This window comes from Oenanthe melanoleuca, chromosome 2 (genome assembly GCF_029582105.1).
Source record: "Oenanthe melanoleuca isolate GR-GAL-2019-014 chromosome 2, OMel1.0, whole genome shotgun sequence".
NCBI classification, from domain to species: domain Eukaryota; kingdom Metazoa; phylum Chordata; class Aves; order Passeriformes; family Muscicapidae; genus Oenanthe; species Oenanthe melanoleuca.
Window position 1 is genome coordinate 50193187 of NC_079335.1, and position 19624 is coordinate 50212810.

General features: G+C 37.9%; 1 protein-coding gene across 5 annotated transcripts in view; it reads left to right on the plus strand.

Annotated features, from left to right (window-relative positions):
- The window catches only part of PTPRM (protein tyrosine phosphatase receptor type M), a 437605-nt gene that overhangs the window by 350437 nt on the left and 67544 nt on the right, over nt 1-19624 (plus strand). For all 5 annotated transcript variants that reach the window (XM_056483790.1, XM_056483785.1, XM_056483787.1 and 2 more), the window contains one exon: nt 1732-1919. In XM_056483790.1, coding sequence (XP_056339765.1) covers nt 1732-1919 — 188 coding nt within the window. The remainder of the gene's footprint in view (nt 1-1731; nt 1920-19624) is intronic.

Below are 19624 nucleotides of genomic sequence, written 5' to 3' on the forward strand. Positions count from 1 at the left end.
TAGAAGATGAATCCCTTTCCTCTGCATTAAAACAGATTAGCAGACTGACAGGAAAAGGAGTGAAGTTGCCATACTCATACCCATACATTTTTCTCTGCTGTTTTTGGTTTAGGTGTCAATGCACAGTTCATGTTGACCAGATTTAATTTGTCTTAGTGGGAATTGAGAGGTCCTAAAAAACCATATTTGAAGTATGATTCACTGAGTTTTCTGGCTTTAATGTCAATTTTCAGTAGTACAACTAAGACCAGAACATCACCTTTAACAAGGTGTGTTAATATTTTTGGTGTGTACTTGAGAATCTGGGATCTTTTCATACAATTTGTGGAACTTTCTGCTATAAAAATATCTAACTTATGAATGTGGAAATATTATTTTAATGCTTCCCTCTCATATGGCTTATTTTGCAGAGTAGTATTTTTTTATAAATACAAATTTAGTATTTTTTTTCAATATTCAGTCAGAGAGGAATACCTTAAATAAGTTGAAGAACCATACTAATGATATAGGTTAAAATTAAAAAATTCTAAGTTATATAAAGTTATATTAAAGTTATTATTTCAGATAAACTATTTATGATGATTCTTGGACCTTAGAATTTGGGGTGGGCTTTTTCTCATGTCAAGTCTGAATAAATTTTTAGAATTCCATCTATAGAGGAAGCAAGTCATATTGCTTCCTTAGGTAGAGTGCATTTTCACATCTATTTACTTCTAAGTATGGGTTTTGATCTCAGTTCCATCTGTGTGAATTGACTCACAGTATGATACCTTGGTTTTAGTAAATCTAATTCCTACTGTGAAACTGAGATCAGAATCTGACTCATTTAGGGAATCATTCTGTAAAGACTAAATTAAAAACATAAAATTACCTGTAATTATTAATGTAGTACTGTTGCTTATGCCCTGTTTCCTTTTTCTCCTCCTCTTTTTTTCTCCTGATATGTATCTTCTTAAAAGTGCCAATCAATGGTAAGTTGCCCATTTGCCCCATGGAAGAGATGTGGAGGGTTGGGAGAAGTTTGTGTCTCATAAAAATTTTAACCAGCCCACGGGGGTCTCCTGTTTGTTGGCTTGCATGTCAGTTGACATATAACATTCCATGCCTAGTGTGGTGGCTCATGATACACCGTGATCCTAAAGCATGTTCAGCAGTCAGCCAAGGCATTTCTCCTTACCAGATGGTCCTTTGCATTTGTCCTCTTGTAGTTTGTCTCCAAGTGTCGTTTTCAGATCTACATTTCCATTGCAGTCCTAGCTTGATGAAACCATAAGCCATTTTGTGCATCTTTTTATTTTGCTCACTCCAAACATTTGCTCTAAATTTGCAGTGTAAAATACAGCACTTTAGTAATCTATGAAAAATGCAAGTCCAGTTTCATTCCATGGGACTTGTTGAAGTTTCAGAATGAAACTTCTATGCAGTTTAAAATGAAATGCCTGTTCTAAAATTTGTTTGCAATCAGCTAGCAATATTTAAAACAATATTAGAGTTTGGACTGCTCTGCAATGCTTCCATTGTAGAACTATGGACTTTGCCTCATTCCGATCAGTCTTGCGATTTCCGTGTGTAAACTGCTCATGGGTTTACTGTTCTTCTGGTGTAGCCTTCACAGACAGAACCAGTGCTGGTGGTGTCAGATTTCTGCCATTCCTCTAGAAATCTTTGTAGCTTCTGTTTCTTTTGATAAGTGAGAGTGAGCCAGTGCGTGATGAGATCCTCCTTTTCTAGATGAAACCCACACGATGGTCAGTGACACGAGCAGCCTGGTCCAGTCCCATACCTACAAGAAGAGAGATCCAGTGGATGTGCCCTACCAGACTGGACAGCTCCACCCAGCCATCCGTGTGGCTGACTTGCTACAGCACATCACCCAGATGAAGTGTGCAGAAGGCTATGGATTCAAAGAGGAGTATGAAGTAAGTGTCAGGTCTGAGGATCTGATTATTGTGTCTTCTGCATGGTTGGTTGTGTCTGATGCTGAGTTTTTACAAGTGTGCTCACTGCTTGCATTTTACAGGAGTTGGTGTTCTTTTGAGCTTCACGCTTTGTCATGCCAACTTTGTGTTACAAAAACTGCTTAAATATATAATTGCTTAAACTGGTATTTGTAGTATTAGATTTCCAAAACCCATGCTTCAGGCCATTTCCAGAGTCACTGAGGACATTTTTTCCCCTGGAACATAGAAAACAATTCATTCCCAGGAGGACCTAATCACTTGTCAACTTTCATTTGTGTGGCTGTCTTAAACAAGTTTGTTTCTGTGAGGTTTTTTATGCCACTGTTATTTAAAAGTGATAGAATTGAAAATTCTTATGTTTGGAAAATATTTGCTCATCAGCCAAAACCTTTTATACCAGCATTAAGCCTAGAGGAAAACTACAATTAATTTATTTAAAAAAAATAAAATCAAGGCCGTAAAATGGAATTTATAGTGCAACCAGTGACATGGCTTTTTAACTACAGTGGATCAAATGATTCTGCTGAGAAACAAGTTCCAGGAAAATCACTTAATTTTCAGCCTACCAAGCTGATGAATGGCAGCCCATTACAGACAGTAGGTGTTGTCATGACTAATGCCAGTAGATGCAATACATCAGCATGCAGTTTGTTAGTATGGCAGGGAAGGAGGACTTAAAATAGTGAAGCTAGAACTGAAAAACTCCTCTTTATATGTGGAAATTGTTATAATCAGAATGAACTATAACTAGTCATATATTTATGGTTTTTTTCCATTGAACTGCTGCAGTAATGCCATTTTTCCTCCACGTGCAGTGAGTGACTGCCCAATATATTCTAGCACTGCGAAGGTTGCAAATCTCTTCGCTTGCATTTCTGTCAGACTTGTACTGTCCTCTACACAGATTTGAACCAGACAACAAAAGAATTTCTTTCTTATATATTACCAGAAGGATAAATGTCTAAATGAAAAGGAAGAAATAGTTTGACAGGGGATTTGTTTAGAATGAAGTCTCATAGATGGTTTTTGCTCTAACAAGACAACAGGATTATATAGTCTCACCAGGGAAAGAGTTTGATTCAGGAGAAATTCACACAGGATTCACTCTGAAAACAAATCTGTGGAACAGAACAGAAAGTAAAGTAGCATATTGCCTATTAGGAGCACTTCAGAGGATACAAAGCTCTTGCTGTCATGCATAGTTTTAAGTGCTTTAAAATAAAACTTAATAATAGGGCCACTATTCTCAATAATTCAGGCTATAGTTCACTGTCTAAGCACATATATGTAATTTTAAGTCTTGTTGGTGTCATGCACAAGTTTTTGGTGCAGCATAACTGACACAAAGGATAAGTGTTGAAAAATCATCATCAAGCAATGGCAGGCTGGTACCTCCTTGCTCACTGCTCAGCTCTGCATCAGGATTTACCCACTAGGGATACTGAGTATCTATAGCTCCCAATACTCTGGGGCTTGAAGGAAAACCCAGTTTTGCAGGATTTTACCCTTTTGTTCTCCTGGGAGAAGGTGCCTGTTCCTGCAAGCAGGATCAGACCCTTGCTCTTGGCTGGAGAGACCAACATTGTGCTGGTCTGTGGAACCAGAGCACATGCAAACATGTCCTTAGGGCCACACCAGCAGCAGGTTCACTGCCTGCTTTCCCATCTGTTTCTGGGGTGTGGAAAGAACACCAGTGCATTTCTGTAAGCTGTGGACTTAAATGCAGACCTTCCTTTGCAGCCTAGTGGAATACAAATGATCAGGATTGTGAGAAGTCCTTGAACTCAGGGAAACTTCCACATAGCTAGTCTGCAGTGGATCTTTAAAATCCTTTCTATCCCCTGCCAGACCCTTAAGAAAGGAGAGATTTTAGCTCAGTTCCAGTGGTGTTAGATGTTAGACTGACAGGATGACATTGGCCTGGTTTCCCAAGCATCCCTCCACTGATTGTGTGTTATTTAATCTGTTCCCCTGTACTGTGCCATGGGAGAGCTTTTACTGGTCATGAAGGAGCCTCCTTGCTCATCTTCTTTCTGCATTAAAGAAACAAAATAATGAGAAAAGGGAAAAGCAGTTTCCACAATTCATCACTTCCTCCTTACATCTGCCACCTTTCAATTTTAAACTGGGTACCCTCACAGGGATTTCACTATATCCTTTCTCACAAATGTCCATTGTCAAAGGGCCATAAATCCAAGTAATGACTTTATCTGCTTCCTAAACAGATCAATTAGGTTACTGGAGGCCAGCATGGTTTTGCATAGATAGGGCAAAAACAGATAAATACATTAAAGTCTTACAATTTCAGATAAGTTTTATTTTTAACCCTGTTTCTGCATCAACTTTAATTGGTGACTACTCAGTGTAAAGTGTTTCTTTGCCAAATTAAGGTTAGTTGGCATAAGACAGTTCCAAATCGATTTCAGAGTGTCCACACAGGAGCTTGGACTGGTTTAACAGAATTGATTTTAAAACACACCTTTAATTAAACCAGTGCAACTTTGTGTAGATAGAGCCTGGAAAAATCAATTTTACATTATGTTCCATGACAGGGAGTTCTGAGCTTCCATTATCTCAAAACCAGAGGTTGCTTTGAAAAGCCAAGATTTGCAAAGGGGTCCTGCTCAGATCAGCCTCACTTACTACCACTAACAGGACTGTGTCAATAACAGAATTTAAAAATAGGTTCCTCCATGTAGCTTTATCTTTTAGGCTTTCCTCCCTATTGTCTGTCTCATCTTCCCTCTCCTCCCCTTCTATTGAACACATCCTTTCTCAAGGTTTTCTGGCAGTTAACTGTTTCAGTCCAGAAATTATTTTATATCATTAAACCAATATTATTTCAAATACAGTACTGTTACATACTGTCAAGATAAACTGCACTGAATATGTTCCTTCTGTGCTGCATGGTCTTCATTCTGATGTGTTGCACCAGTGTAACTGTACTAATGTCTAAATTAGCATAGTGTAATAGAAGAATACAGGCTCAGGGTGCCTGTCAAGGTCAGGAACATTAAATATATTATCTAATGTGTGTTAAACAATTCATTTCAGTTTAGCACTTCTGAGCACCTGTTAGAGAATGATAAAAGTTTTAAAATAGGTTGTCTGGCCATGGTCAAGCTACACCTTGGGTGGTTGTGGCCAAAGGTGATCATAAAAAAACGGATAATTTAAAGATAATTTGGAGATGAGTGTTGAAAACAATGGGGGGTATGAAAGGAATTCTGTCTTAATGGCAGTGTATTCATTTAAATGGAACCTCAGAAGATAGGCTAATGCAGATATGGTAAGGTAGGTGTGCTAATTGTAAAACCCAACTTGCTGATAAAATTTCATTGGCCAGTGGAATATCTGGGATAAACACAAAATGATTTTAAGAAACAAAATAGGGGGGGAAACTCTAAAACCAGTAGAAATACAGATCCTTGTTTGGGGAAGCAGAAAGTGTTGCAGACAAGCAGGAATGTTTTCATGGAGGATGTTTGTCTCACAGGTGCCTACTTTGGGATTTTTTTCCTCCAAACCACTCTTAGAATAATGTCTGTCTTTGAAAGAAGTCTGATACAATTTCCATTTTCTGCTGTCATGCAAAACCATAGAATCCTGTCAGTCAAACCCACTCTCCAGTGCATCTTTTCTTTCTCTTTGGTTCCAGCTGGAAGACAAATTTGCTGCCACATGATACTTTTGAGACTTGTGCTTCTGGATCCCTGTTCTGAAATCTTGAAAATAGTAGAAAATCTTGAAAATAGATATTTTTTTTAATGTCATGTTATGTTGTTATAGCTACTGGTAGGACCCAGCTGGCCCTGGTTTTTCCTGCATGTTCCTTGTGCCTCCAACTAATCTTTCTCACCTTCAACCTGTACATTTTTATCACACCTTTTTCTCTGATTTTATTTGATATTCTGCAACACCAGCTGAGATAGTATTGCAATCAGTGCAGGTTATTTTCTATCCCATGAGACACAAGTTACACAGAAAACAGAAAGACTCTGGAACAGTGGGTGAGGATGGGGGCATTAATCCACAGTGTAAATACAGGAAGGACAACATCTGTGTCTTCAAAGCACCAGGAGCAGGTAACTGTTTCTCTCTTTCTGTTTTTGTAATACCAAGGAAAACTCATTAGGCATTACAAACATAACAGAGATAGAGATAGAAGTGAAATAGTGGGAACTTGTCCGATGAAAATGGCATGGAAAATTGTTAGAAATACTTATCCATAGAGATCACTGCTATTATTTTTTTTTCAAGTTTCATCTGTTCAGATGGAGCTCAGAACAATCACAGAATGCCAAGTTCCATTGTTAATCTTTAGTACTGGAAAGTTGTGGTGGTTTGGTTATGCCATATATTACAATTTAAGTGTTCTGTCATACACAATGAGGGATAACCCAAACAAATGGGAATATAGAGGTCCTTTATTCAAGGCAGGGACTCCTCCTTTATCAAAGCACTTTGTTCAGATATAACCACTTTCTTCACACCTGCTGTGGGATCTGCAAAAGCCTTCCAACAATACCAGGTAACTTGTTCCTGGTTGGGATTATCCCAGACATTTGAGCACTGGAAGACTTGGCACTGTGAAGACCATATGTAGGGAGGTTGAAAGAAGTAGCAAAAAGGAGCAACTGCCTTATCCACAAAGCATGTTTTTATTTGTTTTGCTCCAGATCAATACAAAATTGTTGAAATAAAGTAATCCCAAACCTGAAACAACATTCATTTGTTGGTGGTGACAGCTTCCCAGTGCATGCAATGTCTGTTTAAGTCTTGTACAAGAATGGGTGACTTACAGCTGTTGATCAGCAAGAGTCAGTTGTCAACAATTTGAATTGTATGGCAGTTTGGGATTTTTTTTCCGTTCAGAGGAAGGACACTTATTTTGCTGAATGTCTGTTGTTGTCAGTGAGTTTTATGCAATTCTATCCTATCCTTTGTCACCCTGAATTTCACTTCTTAAAATATTTCACATGGACGAGAAGTGCTGTCACAGTGCTTAATACCATTCACGTGACACTGCCTTATGTCACAGCATGGTTAACTGCCCAGTGTTCAAGATGTTCCATAACTTTCTAAATCACACTGTTTTCCCTCTCCCACTCTTCTTAAATGCATTCTCCTCCAATTTGAATAAAAGTGCATGTACTTGCAGAAACAGCTCTCTAATTTGTTTTGTTTAAGCAGGTTTAATTAGAATTTATTCTTATCACAGAAAATAGATTTAGGCAGGTCATGGCTTCATTAGAAAGGCTTTGTGCTTTTATCTGTTTGAATAATAAAATTGCAGAGGTGTATAGGCTAGAACACTTCCAGTATCCTTAGGATTACTCTCAGTGGGGTGTAGGCAGCTGTTTGCTCATGCTGTGATTCAGCTGGTTTTGGTACTGATCAGTCTGTGATTTACTTGGGCATGGACCTCTTGTTTTCTTCTTCTCAGCAGCCTAAACAGTCTGAACTATGTATGATCTCAGGCAGCAAAGACACCTAACAGGAGCATGTATACATAATTCAGCCAAATTTTTTTCTTCATTAAAGTCTGCCCAGACTTTGTCTTGTATGTAAAGTTTAGACCATTTTAAGGAGAGCCTGGTATCTTTAATGTGCATCTTTGATGACCATTGTATCTCTCTAAGCAGTTAGAACAGAGACTGATGGTATCGATCCACTCAGAAAAATGTTGGTCCACTCAGAAGTCACGAGGTACAGGTTCTTAAGCTGATCAATGGGATAGATAAACGAGTGCAGGTTGTTCTTATGTAGGAGCTCTGGCAGCTATTTCAATCATTCACTGCTTCTACTGAGTCTGGTAGTCCTGGTTCATGCTGAGGTGAACATATGAATGAGTACAAAATATGTCAGCAAGGAAAAATGTGCTGTAACATGTCATTTTTCTCTGTCCTGAAGACGCCCTGGGTGTCTTTTCTATGATCAGATGTTTAGCAGACATTTCTTTCATATCTCAGCATAGCTGGACTCAAAATCTAAAGCTAGTTTAAAGCATGATAAGCACCTCTGATGTTATTCTGATCCTTAATGAGTAAGTCTACATAACCAGTTAAAATAGGTAATTTTAACTGTTGCATGCAGTTTTGTGGATGTGCCTCTGGCACTTCATTATCTCATGGTGATAAAGTTTCAATTTGCTTTAGGAGGCTGTGGGGCTTTTTCCCATCTTAAGTCCAGCCATCACAGCAGTCTGTCAAAACTTTCAAAAACCCCCCTTTTTCCTGCCCTATGACTCCATCATTAGGATCCTTTATTCTCTGAAGACACTGCAAAATCTTTCTCAATTTATTCTGGAAAGATTTGTGGGCATGTGCAATGTAAAATGGTAGCAATAAAAGAAATACTTCCCAAGTTTCAGTGATTATTGTCAACTTAGTTCTTGGCAGATCTTTGAAAATCCTGTATCCACATGTGATAAGTCCAGGTAATTAACAGAGAGTTTATATAATATTAATAGAAAGAATAAACCCTTTCCATCCTACTGCTTCCTTCCTAACATGTTGGATGTACACAGAGGTATATTCTTATTAATGACAAACACTCACACATCATTCCTCTATTTTAGCATGTGAAATCTGTTGAACATTGTTCTCCTGCCTGTCTTGTCTTCATCCCTTTGGCAGCCACAGGTTGAGAAACTGTCAAACTGTTCTAAGCAGACTTCTCAGTGTATTTTTATCTGGTTGTCCATTAGTGAAGTCGTTTTTGCTGGCTGATCTTGCTACTGTGGTTTTGCTGGTATTGAATTTATGCTCTTGCTATACCTATGGAAATCAGAGTTTAATTTCAGATTTAGCCAATCCATGTTTTGTTATAAGCTATTGAACATGACACTAGGAAACTAAATGAGGCCACTGAACGTCATTTCAGTCATAATGTGAGTTTCCAAAGGGAAATCTGCAAGAATGGCTTTAATGCTCACAGCAGTAAGATGATAGGTTAAACATTCTAAATGCTGGTGACAAGTATGATTTGAAAGAAAGAAAAGTTTTTGAAACTTTTGCAGGCTATTTGCTGCATGTTTGCACCAGCCTGCCTTATTAATTATTCAAATAAGACATTGAATATTTGATCAGAATCTGTAATCCCTTCTTCAGTTAACATATTATTTACTTTTGAAAAGTGCTGATGTACCATACTTTTTCCCATTGCACCTGCAAAAATGAATTGGTCAAATTTATGTGCACAGAATAATATATTGTGCTTTAATGTACAAGATATTATTCATTACTTCCTACTCATATAAGCCTTCTTACCTTCTTCATATTTTATTACTGCCCTTTAAAAAGACATAAAAATTCAGTCATGTAGTTATTCCATTTTAAATTATGCAGATGATGTTAAATGCAATTATAATCTATTAATTATATATACACTCTGTGTTTTCTATAGGTTGCATTTATTCACTACAAATAATTAGGCATTTTAGTCCAATGCTGGTCTCATGACCAGAATATTATTACTGGCTGTTTGTAAAGTGAGAGGAACACTTTTCAAATCAAATTAGCATAATTTAGCTATTGGAGTTTTCATTTAGCATTAGTTTATCCACAACATATGTAAAATATTCAATATTTTCTGTAATGCATTTGTTTAAAATAAGTTAGAGTAGCCATTACAAATTTTTCAGGAAATGAAAATTAATATTTTTATGTAGTGTGTAGATCAGAGTATCTTTTAGGAAATTTTCTAACAGGAATCCAAAACTTCTTACATGTTTCCTGTAATGCTTTAGTGATTGTCCTGTCAATGGAGCAGATGCTCATCATTTTCTAGGAGGAATTTTTTTGTTGTTGTTTCAGCATACTGATTTGATGGGCCCAAAAGAGTCTGTGGGCTGTGTTAAGTCCACTGAAAACCTGCCAGATCATAATTGGGCAGACGGGGGGCTGGCAAGCTTCTGTTCTCTCTTGCTGGTTTCCTGCCATTGCCTCTGTGTGTGTGTGATAGCTGCTCCCCTGGTTCCCCATCACACCAGGGCTCTGGGATGCCCCTGCCTGCACTGCTGTGGGGCTCTGCTCTTCTCTGAGCTGCTTGGCTCTGTATCTCTTACTAATTAACACTGAGGTCACCCTGGGTCCACAGCAAGCCCTTTCAGAGGTGTAGGGAACATGGGCTGCTGAACAGCTGTGAGAAGATGCAGGCACCTTGGTCAGGCAAAGATAACCAGGGTGAGGATGGGCAGAAAATCAGCCTCCAGGGCAAAGCTGGTGGGAAGTCCAGAGTACCCATGGAAACAAAGCAGCCCAGGAGGAGAGCAGAGGGAGAAGCAGGCTGGCTTTGGGGACTTGTGAAATACTGCCAGTGAGAGTCAGTATTTCAGAAATTACATGATGGCCTCATCAACCATGTAAAATTACTGGAGCTACTGGGTTTGCAGCTCAGTTCAAGACTGATGAAAATTCATAATATTGACACTTCTTCACAGGACAGAAACAGCAGGTCAGAATCACTCAATGTAAATCCATACACTGAAAGGTTTAGGTCTACAACATGACTTGGAAGCCAAGACAGGGAAGACCTTAAGCACATGTTTAAATTCAGTTGGTTTTAAAGGCATTGAGGGACTGTTTTGAAGTTGCTTTGACTATACCTTCTTTCCTGTTTTACATTTTACTATTTACCTAAATGGAAGCCACACAAGGGACATCATAGATATGCTCATGTAGTGGTGAAGAAGCTTGAGTGTCTGACCAGAAAAATGGTGCAGGCAGTTTCTTCCCCTTAAGAACTTAAGAAGATTCATGACTGACAGTGCTCTGCTTTGGTCTGTGTTAAAAATAAATGGCATATGTTTCTGTTAAATGAGCTGAGCTCAGTTATTACTCATCTAGCTTTTAGGTGTTTGCCTATGCTATAATAACTGTCAATATATTACAGAAAAGAAGTTCTTGTATCTACAAGAGAGATGTGTGGGTTTCCAAGAGACAGGTGATCTCTGCTCTTGCACCACACATCAAAGGGGATAAAAAGAGGTGAGGACCTTCCTTGATGCACAGGCTGGGGATGTTCAGAGGCAGACATAGCTGTAGCTGCCTTCAGCTAACAAAGGGAGCCTGCAGCAAAGGGAGCATTAGCTATTTTTGTGAAATAAGAGATTTTTGTCTCTGTCCTGTGTGTAAAGGGTTCCTTTCTGAATAGAATGTCTCCTACTGCTTGCTTTTGGGTGGTGGAAGCTTCCACACAGTGCAGTGTTGGTTCATGAAGTAAGTATAGTTTCTGATTAGTCTGGGAGATGACAACAGGAATACTTTGCCTTTGATGCATAAATACTTGGTTGTATCAGAGAGCTTAGAGTTTTGATATGACGTAATGTTACCATTCAGATTGTTTGCACTAAATATCTACATGAGCCGTCTCTGTGCTTTTCCTTGCCAAAAATGATGGTCTAGCAGCAGACTTCCAGTATGACATAACAAATGTTAGAAAGGTAGGTCAGATCCTGTATCCACTACTCAGGAAATAGCAGTAAAAGCAGCCACCTCCAACCCCACATGAGTAGTTAGAAAAGAACAGAAGGGACTTAAATAGATGGGAGAAAGCTTGTAGTGCAAAGCTCTTTTTAGATTTTTTTATGTCCTTCCAAAGTCCTTTGAATCTAAGAATGACTGTGGAGACACATGCTTTTTAATCTTGAGAAAGTCTGCATGCAACACTTCTTCAGTCTTTTGTGATCCCAGTATTGCTCTTCCATGTGCTGTCAACCATTAGTCATTGCCAGAACACTTTAGTGTATTGTTTGCTTGAAAGGTATTCCAGAACATTGTCTGCTGCATTAGGCTGTGATATCTGCTGAGCTTTTGTTCACTTACCCTTGATGTTTTTATCTGCAGCTGTTTCTGGTTTTCGTTGGTGTCTCTTGTCAAACTGGACAAAGAAAACTAAAGTAAAACTCTGCATTTCAGATTTGTAGTTTTGCTCATTCACCCACTCAAATTCCAGCCATTATGCTCTGTGTGACACTGTTGTACCCACCTTCCCTAACGCTGCCATAATAAACCATGTGAAGATTATATGAGTAAGGAAATCCTTAAAAAGTGACACAGAGCCACTTTATCAGCTCCAGTACCAAGTCTCTACTTTCTTTCCAGGACAGTGATATATCACTCATTCCTGGCTGTAATATGCCCTTAGGATATTCTGAGCTGTGTCAGAGATCAGTGTTACTTCTGCAATGCTAACAGCAATTATTCATTATTCCTTACAATACAGGGAATCAGGAGCACCCAACAAGGCTATTAAGCAGCAGGTTTAGAATGAACAAAAGGAAATATTTTTCACACAGCACATAATTACATCGTGGAGCTCATTGCCTCAAGATGCTGTGAAGCCAAAATTATAAATGGGTTAAAAAATGGGCTCGACAAATTTATTATTAAACACAATGGCTGTGTACAGTCTCTGGCTGAGGAAGAGATTGCTCAGGAAAGCTATTGATTGCTAGAAGCTAAAAGGGTGTGCTGGGGAAAGATTCACTCTCTATTTGCTCTATTCTTCATACTTTTTTGTAAACATCTGCTACTAGTTCTGTTTTAGAAAAACTAATCATTTGTATGGACCTCTGGTTTGACCCTGTATGGCTGTTAACTCACATAAAAGGGAAAAAAAGAAAAATCAGTGTTCCTATGTATACACAGAATACAATGTGATAAGAAATGGTAATTCTTCCTTTTTTTACCCCCCTACTGGTAGTCAGTTTTATAGAGCTAACATCAGTTCATAAAGAACACAAACTGCTCCTTAAATCAGATAGCATCCTCAGTGTTTTCTAGTTCTTTTCTTTTACTAGCTGTTCTCCTGGTCCACTTACTGGTGTACTGCAGGATTGCTGTGGACTGGGGCTGCAGCTGGATGATGCTGTAAAGAGAAGGAGAAAAAAAGAAATTCAGTTGTAGAGTACTTATGTTTTTATATAAAATGCCTGTAGTTGCTATGCTAAATCCTAATCCTTGAGCCTTTATTTTGAGCAGTGCTTTATTCTGCAAAGAATCTTGTTTCCATTAATTAGACCCTTTCAAGAGAGTGTATTATTTACAGTACATTGAGGCAGTGGAATTAAACTCCTAGTGTGGATAGTAAGTCACTTCTTCTCATGTTTTGGAGAGCAAAAGGAGCACCATTATCTGAATTTTGATGTTAAACAGGCTGAGCTTCCAAAGCACACCAAAGCAATTTATTTGGTTTTGCACTGGGAAATGCATTTTAAATCTAAGCAAATTTGGTGCCTTGCTGCTTTCCTAGTAGTTTTCTGCACATTTCAGTTTTGCCACTGACTTTTTAATTGTCTCTTCTTTTACTCCATCAATAGCTTGAGTTTCAAGTTTCGATGGTTACATTTGGAATCAGGTCTATAGAAGTGAGAGTAGCTAGAACATACAAAAGTGCTTGAATACAAGGAAAATCATATAAATTGCTCGTGCTTTTTATATGTTTAATTGTAGATCTGGTTTGAGATTGACATATTTTCCCTGCATTTGTCAGTTTTCTGCACAGCATTTGTGTTTATTTTACTGGTATTTACTAAGCACATATATCTGGCGCACAAAGAAAGCTGGAAGAGCTGTGCTATGTGCAGGATTTAGGGCTTCTTTAAAGTTTAACTGTTGTGTGGATTACTTTTTATTTCTTGTTACTGATACTGTGTTTCTTATTTTTGGTGACATTTCTAAAAAAGATTTTATTCCTGCCATTAATTAATATTTGAAAATCTCTGAGGTAGAAGGACAGTCTAGTTGGGAAGCATACATCTTTCATTTTGACACAACTGGGAGTAGGTTTTCTTTTAGCTGAAGTGTGCTACGGTGGAATTGCCTTAAATATCTTGTAGGGGATCTGGTTGAATCTTTTTGACATAATTCTTTTCCAAGTGCCAAGAATCTAATGTAGTTACTAAGTTTTTGTCTAACTGCACACTGACACAGAGGTCTGCTTGTGCTTCATCAGTATTTACACTCACTCCCTGCTGGAGTCCCTAGAAATCTGACTGAGAAATTTGAAGTGTAATAGTAGCATGATCTTTTTGGTGTCATGAAATATTTGGATTGTGCTACCACTATGACTGTTTCATTGTGGAGCAGCAGTGTTTTGGAGTACTCAAGCTTAATAGTGCAATAATACTGGAAAAAAAACCTGAAAAGGCTGGTTTCCTCTCTGTTTTCATGAAGAAAAAGGAAAAAAAATACTCTATAGAAAGTACTATTTTGATTGTCACTAATACACACCACATTTTTAAAAGCTGAAATTCATGTGCATAAAGCAGTGAAGTACTCCATTCACCATACATTCTCTGCTCACACTTGGAAGAGTTTTAGCATCTTCTAATGAAAAACAGAAGAATTATCTTGATTTATGCCAGAATTCAAGTTTGATCTGGTATCATATCAAGTGATTGTATTTTGAGTGATATGACAATTTTAGTTGCCAGCTATTATGACTACAGTGAAGTTATAGAGAATGATAGCTTCCAAATTCAGGTATCTAACACAGAAAAAAAACAAAAACCAAACCATACTTTTTTAGGGCATTGTCTCAGATACACTTGTAAATATATTCTTAGAGAACTAGGGCAAGTTTGGGAGCCAGAGTGGGACATGTGAGACCTTACCTCTCACTTCAGCTACTTGAAATGAGGTTGCAATGAGGATGGGTCTCTTCTCCCAGTAACAAGCAACAGGACAGATGTAAACAGCATCAAGTTGGTGCCAGGGGAGGTTCAGATTGAATATTTATTATTCCACCTAATGTCAGGATTGGGACATTTCAGTGCCAGGTCACTTTTGCCTATCTAGCTCACTATTCATCATTTTATCTTGTTCCATTTGCAGAATTTGGCTCATAGAGTTCATTAATAAATCTAATAAATATGGACTTTACTGGATTGTTGTTTTAAACAACTGGTAATTGGCTTAATGAGAAACAGATGCCTGGAATCTTTGTATTGTCTTCTAAGGGAAATATTTATATAGAGACTCAAATTTTTTAAAATTTTGTTTTATAGAGGGATGCAGAGAATAAAGGCATCTGCTGCTATTCAACAGAGCTGTTACAATGTTGGCTTGCCTCAATTAATCTAGCTTGACTGCAGTGTTCTAATGAAAGGAAATGTAGAATAAAAATTGAGAGCTGCAATGTATATCAATCTTGAAATGTCCACGGATAGCTGATAAATTGCTGTGTTTTGTTCAGTTTATGCAAAAGATAAAATCAAGAAGCAGATTGCAGAAGCCAAAATTACACATCAAGTCATTAAACCTCAATCTTCATTACTGAAGAATTGTTTGTTACTCAGCTAGATCAGAATCTGAACAAAAGAGTAGCTGGGTGACATGTTCAGAAGGGTGCTGCACACTAGGAAAAAAATCTAAAGAATAATGTCATAGGTGAGATCTAAGTGCAGAACTAAGATTGCTCATTTTCTATTCTTAAGGGGCTGAATATAAACAATATTTTGTACTGATTTTCTCTTTGTGACTAACCCTTTATTTCTTTGTTAAGTTTCATTCTCATAATCTATTTGTGTTAACACAGACTTGGTAACTTTTCAGTCAGCTCTCTTTACTTCATAAAGAACTCATCTTCATGCCTTCACCATATTGTCCTTTAGAAAAAAGACTGTTCTGTCAAACAATGCCACTTTCCTTTTTTTTTTTTTTTTTTTGGTGCTGGAGTCCATTTGCAGTATTACATTTGGGTTGTTAATTTACTAAACTGTGCTTTTACTTGTACACAGTAATTGTAGAACACCACCAAACAAGAGGAGAAAAGACATTCTTGTTGCACATCTGCCCACTAAGTAACTCATGACACTCAAATTCCCATCTCCATTGTTATTGCTGGAGATAGATTTTTTTTTTGTTAGTTAGTTCAGCACTTACTTCACTTGCAGAGTGTATTCTTTGAATGTAGCTGTATGAGTGATGAATAAGAAGGAAAAGATATTTGCACTGGGACGTTCAGAGATCCCCATTGTATTGCATGAGGAATATAATAGCTGATTACATGGAAAGAGAACTGGACAATCCAAATGTCCATCAATAAGCTCCTGTAAATATATTCTGTAGTGGAACTGTCACATATTTGTTGTATTTTTCTGCTGAGAAAATATTAGTACCACATACCTGGTGTTAGATGAATGATGCAGAACTGCTCTTTAAATAAGAGCATTTCGGGACAGCAACCCCTTTAGTCCCTCCCTCATTGTTAACTTCCACAGAGTGCTTCCACTACACATTACCCATTAGCTGAGGCTGGGTCATTTGAGTAACCTTGATCCAGTGTATATTTGAATGAACTGTCTGGTTTTGTTTGATGGATTTCTGCAGGGTTCTCTCTGTTGGAATGAGAAGGTGCTGTATATGCATTTCAAACATCAAAATAAGGCAATTCAGGTTGGTGAGCTGCTGCTCTTCATTAGTGTGCCTAAGCAGACACTGTTTGTTCTAATGAGTAGTCTTGGGGCTGTACTGAAGGTCTGCTGTCTGTCAGTGTACAGTGAGCAAACTAAAAATAATCAGGTTAACAGCAGCACTTGTCATCATTGCCAATCCCATTACTACCTCTACTATTTTTATGCTGATTATCTTTATGTGCTCTTAAATACTCTGTATTATTCTTTGTGTAGTTTCTCAGACAAATGGGAAATCGTCTAGGACCAACACCATTTTCTCAAAGTTTTTATCCCCCTTTCCAGTGAGTGTGCAGTTGTCCAAAGGGAAGATGCTTGACAGGAAGCAATTACAGAGTGAGAGCCTGCAGAGGGGTGCCTGGGAAAAGGGAACCATAACTTTAAAACCCAGAGCCAGGATTTTTGGGTAGTGAGGTAGCAGGAGCTCCCATTGCTGTGCCAGTTCTCAGTGGCTCTGCTCTGACCCATTCCTGCTCTCCCCAAAGCAAGAAAGTGTAGCAAATGATGAGCTCAGGGACTGGATGCCAGCCAGGAAAAGTGGTAAATGGACATGTAGCTTTTAGATGGGAGATCTTTTTCTTTAGAACCGGGAAAATGCTGGTCTAAAAGCCAAGCCCCGAGGAGTGACTGATTGACTTTATATGTGCTAGCAAACAGCATATTTGCAAACAAGCAAAGCAGACACTGAGGCACCAAAGCTTCCTCTGAAGATCAAGAAATGTAATGAGCCAGCACAATGAAGTGCTATCCCTTTTTTGAAAGGGCACTGCAAGTAGACCTTTATCTGTTTTAGAATACCCTACTGCTCTTACTTCCCCTGAAAAGTTCTGTCTTATCCACAGGGAAAAACAACAGTGTGCAAAATATTTGTGTTCCATCTGTGCACGCCAGTGTATTCTGGCTTTTATCTTGTACTTAAATGTGATGTCGGTGTTGCCTTGTAGCAGAATTAAAATCTTATTATGTGAGCTTTGTTTCTCTCTTATCTTCTATTCAAACTGTATTAACTAGAGCAGCTGAGATACACTCATGGAAACCCTCGAGGCCCACTTAGCCAAATCTGAGGGGTGCTTTATCACTTCTGAAAGGTTAGATCAGCTGTGTGTACATTACAACTTGGATGAAGAGATGGGAGGGGTTTATTCACTTTTCAAATTTAACATTTGTTTGCTTTTGTTTCATTTTTTCACATGCTGTTTCTGTTCCTTCAGGGAATTCTATTACATTGAAGGTTTTTCCAAATTGTGTGGTTCTAAATCACAAACAGCTTGTCTTTACAGGGGATTTGAAGATCTTATCAGGTTTTCTGTGCCTGGGTTAGCTGATAATTTAAAGTCAGGCAGTTCTTGTGCATTCTGAGCTCAGAACTGTCTCAGTTACAATGATGTATTCAGATAAAATCAGACAAAAATATTACTGGATTACCTAGAAATGTGTTGGAAGTCACCTTTCTTATCAGTGTATGTGTCCACCAGTTCAGTGTTGATCACCTTTCATAGGAAATAATCTTCACTAAGCAGAAGTGCACAAGTATTAAATAGTCTCTTTTCAAATAATACAGTTGCTCAAAGAGTAATGTCACAGGGTTACAACATCAGTCAAGACATGAAAAAGGAGCATTTTCCCATGGAAAGCATTTCCCACTTCAAAAAGTTTCTTGGAATCCTTAAGCCTTGTTTTGTTCATTTACATAGCATATGTAGGCAATAAGTGAAATATCTCTCATCAGTCACTATGTAAAATATGAGTGAACAGAAAATTTCAATGACTGCAACACAAAGATTACCACTTCAGTCAAATGTAGACTTTTTCTTCTGGTGACTAATTTTTTTTTTGTATTTTCTTCTTCTCCTCTCCCTCTCTCACTCTGAATTTTTCATTTTTCTTTTCTTTTCTTTTCTTTTCTTTTCTTTTCTTTTCTTTTCTTTTCTTTTCTTTTCTTTTCTTTTCTTTTCTTTTCTTTTCTTTTCTTTTCTTTTCTTTTTTTTCTTTTCTTTTCTTTTCTTTTCTTTTCTTTTCTTTTCTTTTCTTTTCTTTTCTTTTCTTTTCTTTTCTTTTCTTTTCTTTTCTTTTCTTTTCTTTTCTTTTTTTTCTTTTTTCTTTTTTTTTCTTCCTTTAGTTTCCTTTTTTTTTGTTATATTTTAAACCAATTGAAAACTCTTCTCTTTACTATGGGAAGAACAAATCCACAGTCCTTGCCTTCTTTCTTCACAGCACATTGTATCTTTATGCTCTACTTTAATAATATTTCATTAGCTGTTTGAAACCATTCCCTGGGGCAAGCTTTTGTTATTTGTAAAGTAAATCAAATATCAAAGTCCTAATCTTTAGGAGGAAAAACGGGCTAGACTCAGAAAAAAATATTTACATCTTTTATTAGCTTTTTGAATTAAAGTTTAAAGTGCACAGGAAGATTCCAAATAATGTTCTCAAAGCTCTAAGGTACCTAAAACCAGTTTTTGGAAGCCATCTGCCTGCTAACATTTGGAATACAGTAAAGAAAATCTAGGAGTGATGTACCTCTAAGTAGCATTGTGGAAGGAATATTTTGCTTGGCAAAAGGGGACTTGACAAAGAGTTTCCTGAATAAATTGGAAATGAAAAACAAGAGGTGAAAAATCTGGTTAAAATGGTACCTTGGAGACCTGCATTAGCTCAAATTCAGTGGCTCTGCCTTCATACAATATTTTAAGATACCTCTCCATTTTGGCCTCACTCAAACCATGTCATACTGACCAGAGCGAGGTTTTTTTTTTTCTGTCCAAGTCCTTTGAGGTATTTGCATGTTACCCTTCTGAAGACAATATAAAGAAGTCAATTTAGAATTTACCTTATGTACACATTCAGTGGACTGTAAGTAAATCACAGAATCCCAGAATGGTTTAGGTTGGAAGGAGCATAAAAGATACCTCGTTCCTCCCCTCCTGCCATGGGCAGGGACATCTGTCCCTGGTTGCTCAGAGCCCCATCCTACCTGGCCTTGAACCCTTCAAGGGGTGGGGCATCCACAGCCTCTCTGTTCCAGTGCCTCACCCTCCTTGTAGTGAAGAGATACCTGTGTCCTGGTGGGTAGGATTTCTCATTAAGAAATAAATGACTCTGCACCATTTTTTACTCATGTGTACAGCTAATGTGTGATTACATCCTTGGAACAGCATAGAGAGGAAGCAAGGAGATGGCACAGCTGATGAATAATGATGCAGATAGTTCTGTTCACAAAAGGATGGATAGTGCCTGTGAGGTG